The sequence below is a fragment of the Aplysia californica genome, unplaced genomic scaffold (assembly GCF_000002075.1).
Source record: "Aplysia californica isolate F4 #8 unplaced genomic scaffold, AplCal3.0 scaffold00085, whole genome shotgun sequence".
NCBI classification, from domain to species: Eukaryota; Metazoa; Mollusca; class Gastropoda; order Aplysiida; family Aplysiidae; genus Aplysia; species Aplysia californica.
This window is the reverse complement of record NW_004797355.1, coordinates 228570-233569: the sequence shown is the minus strand read 5'-3', so window position 1 is coordinate 233569 and position 5000 is coordinate 228570. Positions and strand designations below refer to the sequence as shown.

General features: G+C 38.2%; 1 protein-coding gene across 1 annotated transcript; it reads right to left on the bottom strand.

Annotated features, from left to right (window-relative positions):
* Nucleotides 1-764: 764 nt before the first annotated feature.
* LOC106011286 (putative uncharacterized protein DDB_G0271974) lies at nucleotides 765-3770 on the bottom strand (the record flags this gene model as incomplete). The annotated part of the gene is made up of 2 exons (XM_013080414.1): nucleotides 765-818; nucleotides 3681-3770. Coding segments are annotated over 2 exons (144 nt in total), but the record flags the coding sequence as incomplete, so codon positions are not given.
* Between the last annotated feature and the right edge of the window lie 1230 nt (nucleotides 3771-5000).

Here is a 5000-nt window from a genome sequence, read left to right as displayed (position 1 = left end):
CATTTTATGCGCAATGAAACTGTTTAGAGAAAATGAGTCATACCAACGAAAGTAAGAAACAACTTTAAATGAAATAAGTTCGTGCATATTTTAATAATTATTCAGCTCAAAATGAAAAGGCCGGAACAATGATTTTGCACAAAAAAAAGTTTTCCGGATAACCGATTCATCTCGAATCACAGATCCCTCTCTTGGGAAATAACCAGTTTGTCGGAATTGTTATGCTGAGTCATCCATATGTATTGTTGTTGGCTGTTGGGGCCATGTTCAATATGCACAATGGATACCAACTGTGTTTTCACTTTATATCCATATCATTTTTGGAAAGTTGTAAAGTGATGTTATTATACAGTCTTAAAAATGGTTACTGTAACATTTCAGTTCTGTTTGGGCAGTGCTAGGCAGTCATGTGAGAGTGCATCATCGTACAGGCTACCTGATATGTTTTGAAGAATATAATGTTATCCAGTTCATTTATATAATTAAACCCTGATATGTTCTAATCCACCCCCACCCTCAAACTTTCATAATTTGATACTTTTATTCGGTTGCTCGCCTCCGTAACGACATTCAGTATAATTTTGTTACTGTAATAATGAAAAAAACATTCAGGCTATTCAGGCTTATTTAGACCCATTCTCTAACACATATCTTGTGGCCAATGTATCGGGTCTTTTCCTGTGTTCTTTTGGCTTCTCAGTCTATTCTTCTTTCTTTTACACTAACCTTTCTCCCTCCATCTCCTATTCCTCCTCCTCCTCCTCCTCCTCCTCCTCCTCCTCCTCCTCCTCCTCCTCCGCAGGATTCTTCTTCTTCTTTTTCTTCTTCTTCTTCTACTTCTTCTTCTTCTTCTTTTTCTTCTTCTTCTTCTTCTTCTTCTTCTTCTTCTTCTTCTTCTTCTTCTTCTTCTTCTTCTTCTTCTTCTTCTTCTTCTTCTTCTTCTTCTTCTTCTTCTTCTTCTTCTTCTTCTTCTTCTTCTTCTTCTTCTTTTTCTTCTTCTTCTTCTTCTCACTATTTACAGGAGTTAGCCCTTCCATCTATGTCGCTTCGCATGCAAAATCATGTTGACGGGTTTACGAGAAACATAGATTATTTTTATAATAGATAGATAGACATACAGACAGACAGACAGACAGACAGACAGACAGGCAAACAGACAGACAGACAGACAGACAGACAGACAGACAGACAGACAGTCAGACAGACAGACAGACAAATAAATAGATATGATAGATAAGTGGATAGATAGATAGATAGATAGATAAATAGATAGATAGATAGATAGATAGATAGATAGATAGATAGATAGATAGATTTTGTACACCCGTAGACGACGTTAGGACTTAATGGACACAGCAGAAAAGGTTATTGATGATGGAGGGGATGAGCTGAGATTTTGGTTGTCAACAACCGCGAATCAAGTCGGTGACCCGTGAAAGTGGCAAAACTAATTCGTCATGTTAATGGTTGTTTTGTCACCAGCTCGTCGCCAGCAGCACATCAAAAGTCTTCAACGCCACCTAGCCACCAATGAGCCGGACCCCGCCCTCTAATAAACCACACTCATCAATTAACCTGAATGCATGTTTGACCCGTCGTGCGTGCGAGATTTGGGGGAAGGGGGAGGGGTGTTCCTTACTTTGTCCTTACGCCGCTAGTTTGCGAGCTTGTTACGCTTGTGGTTGGGCCCTAATTCTTCTCTCTTCGGCTGGGATGATTTCTTTGTCTTACGAACTGGGGTGTTTGTCAGCATTTTTGATCTTTTGGATTGCAAATGTTTTACGCCCCTGTCAACATGAATTTGATCATGTCGGGTCCAATCCGAGGGAACCTATAAATTTTAAATGTTGACCAGGAAACTGATACATGCATCGAATGCTTGGTTTCGAATCCGAGTGAGATGACAATATGTTCTGTTCCCATTATTGGCACTTTCACCTCAAAGCAGTGCCTTACTGTTTGTTTGAAAGTCATAAAACGTTGGTTAAGTAAAGTGCTTTAATGAGGCTGAGTGCTCGTCCTGGCCAGAGAAGTCTAAATCAGCCTTTGTGGTGTGCAACTTAGCAGAAATGTTGTAAAATTGGATAAAATGCCTTCCTAACGTGGGAATCAAATCTAGGAATTCCATATTTGGTGAGACCAACCTGTCCACACTTTTAGTTCTTGAAAAATAAAACATAGAGGAAAAAGGGAAGACACTAAATACTCGGTACTCTCTTTCATAGGGCGCTCATTTGTTATCCGTGGGGGGGGTTTCACGTTCACTTCAAACTCTATACTGATTGAAACATCATTTATATGTGAAAGCTAACACAAAAATCTATAACAACTTGAACAAAGAGACCGGTTCCTCTTCAGTCACATGCAAATAGGAGCTGGCAATATTAATACTTTTGAAACGCAATTTTCTCAAAAGAGATGAGAGATATTATCATCAAAAAATTTTAATGTTCAATACCCAGTCGAAACACTGCGTGTGGTGACTTGAAGTGCAAAACCTTAATTTGGGTTTGACAAATTGCTGAAGTCTTTTCTGTTAGCTGAGCAGATGTTCGTCCTAACGGGTGGCCTCTAGAACACTTTTCAGTATTCATTAGTGTCCCGGGGCTGTCTGTGGAGTTCTCCCTGGTGTAGCAGACTGCTTGCTGTCTTCAGTCCTTTCATCGCTGGCTAACAATGCGCTTGTACCATGAGGCACTCACCACAGGCAAAAGACGGCTTTCATATAACACCTCGGCGTCTACAGTGGAAAATAGGCTTACCGTATAATTATAGTTTGTAAACATCGTTGAGGTACTGTTAAGGTATACTCATAAAGATAACTGACACATTTCACTAATATTGGAACACTCAACATCTAAATACAGATTGCTGTTGTTGTTAAGCCAGTAACCTTTTAGAATGTACGCTTCAGCCCAATGCCTTTTAAAAAAAGGTGGAAGTCATTGACATGAGTTTTTGTCGCTGTATAAGGTTTATTAATACATTTTTGAAAGCCATAAACATTTGCATGGATAGTCAGTCGGCATCCAGGCATTGTCTGTGTCTTTTACGACATCTGGTAAGTGATGTAATCTTTGGAAATAACATACTCGGATTCGTACGAGCCATTGAACAGGGAAATGCACAAACCAAAACAATGTCGACAACACAATATAACTTTCTAATAAAGTTGGCTGTCTGTTCTGATAAAGTTGGCAGTCTATAGCGTTAGTGTGAAGTGTCTACAAATGGGAACAGCGTCCCCTTATTATTTTGTTCGAATCAGAGAGAGTTTCAAATGTACCTACATTTTCCTCAGATCTAACGTACAACACGTATAGATAATAAATGTGTCCTTCCTAATAATAAGTGTGTGACTGAATACGACAAAGCATTTTAATCACATTTCAAGAGACTATCTACTTCGTTAAACCACCACCCCCACTCCTTTTCCCATGTTTCTGATTCTGATTATTTGTTGCTTCTCTTCTTATATTCCACCATTGCACCAGCTGACAAGGACAGACTGCAGGCTCAAGCATGTCTCAAAATCTGTTCTCTGGCGAGGCGGGTCAATATCCAAGTTACAGAGACTTAGATCGCACAAACTGGTCTTCGACAACATCATCATCAACAATAACAACAATAAGAACAACAACAAAAATGACACTACTACTACTACTACTACTACTACTACTACTACTACTACTACTACTACTACTACTACTACTACTACTACTACTACTACTACTACTACTACTACTACTACTACTATTACTACTACTACTACTACTACTAACAATAATAATAATAACAATAATAATAATAATAATAATAATAATAATAATAATAATAATAATAATAATAATAATAATAATAATAATAATAATAATAATAATAGTTGAAAAATAAATCGAAAAAAATAAAATAAAATAATAATCTTTTCGTCTATGCAGACGGTCAATTTAGCTTACGATGGTCTTCAGGTTGTCTTCATGCAGCTTCTTTCTCGGCTAATTCTTCCTAAGTTTGAAGTGCAGATTCTGTCTCAGTGCTTGAAAGTCAGTGACGTGGACCGAATCTCTGTATTTCCGCTGTTTTCCTTTCGTCGTTGGAGCTTCTCAGCGTAGTTGTTTCTAAGGCTGCTCTCTAGCATTATATTTTTTTCCTTTATCATTTTCCTCCTTGTGTTCCTGTCCTCAGCTATTTCTTCCCTGATGCTAACATCTACTCCAAGCTTAGATAAGCTGTTTTTGCAGGTGTCTTTGTACCTGGGCAAGTTCTCCATAGAGAAGTTGCTTCGGAATCCGGTTGTCGTCTATTCTCTTGACATGGCCAAGCCATCTTAATCTTTTCAAACTCAGGATAGTAATTGTCATGCTCTGGGGTTTTGCCCGTGCCAACACTGCAACATTTGTAACCTTGCCACGAAATGCCTTAGATCTTGTCGCAGCATCTGAGATGGAAAATGTCGAGGCGCCTTTCTTGCCTTCTGTACAAAGTCCATGTTTCAGATCCATAAAGGAGTGTGCTGAGGACACATGCTTCGTAAATCTTGATTTTTGTTTTGATGGTTAATCTTTTATTTTTCCCATTCACGTTTTGTCAGCCTTCCAAATGTTGTTGCTGCTTTCCCTATCCTGATGTTGGTCTCATAATCAAGCGATGTAGTAGAGCTGATGGTAGACCCCAGGTAACATAACTTGTCCACTGTCTCCAGTTCCCTGTCGTTCAGAAATATATGGTTCTGCTCTGTACCTTCTTGGGTAAGGATGACAGTTTTCTTAACACTGATGACCAAGCTAAAGACCTTGCATGCTGTTTATAGGCGGTCCATCATTGCTTGTAGGGTTGATTCACTGTGAGCAACAAGACCAACAAGATATATTGACAATAATAATGATAATAATATTAATAATAATAATAATAGTAATAATAATAACAATGGAAATAACAATAATAACAATGCTACTACATGTATTAATAATAGTAATAATGATAATAGTAATAAATAACAA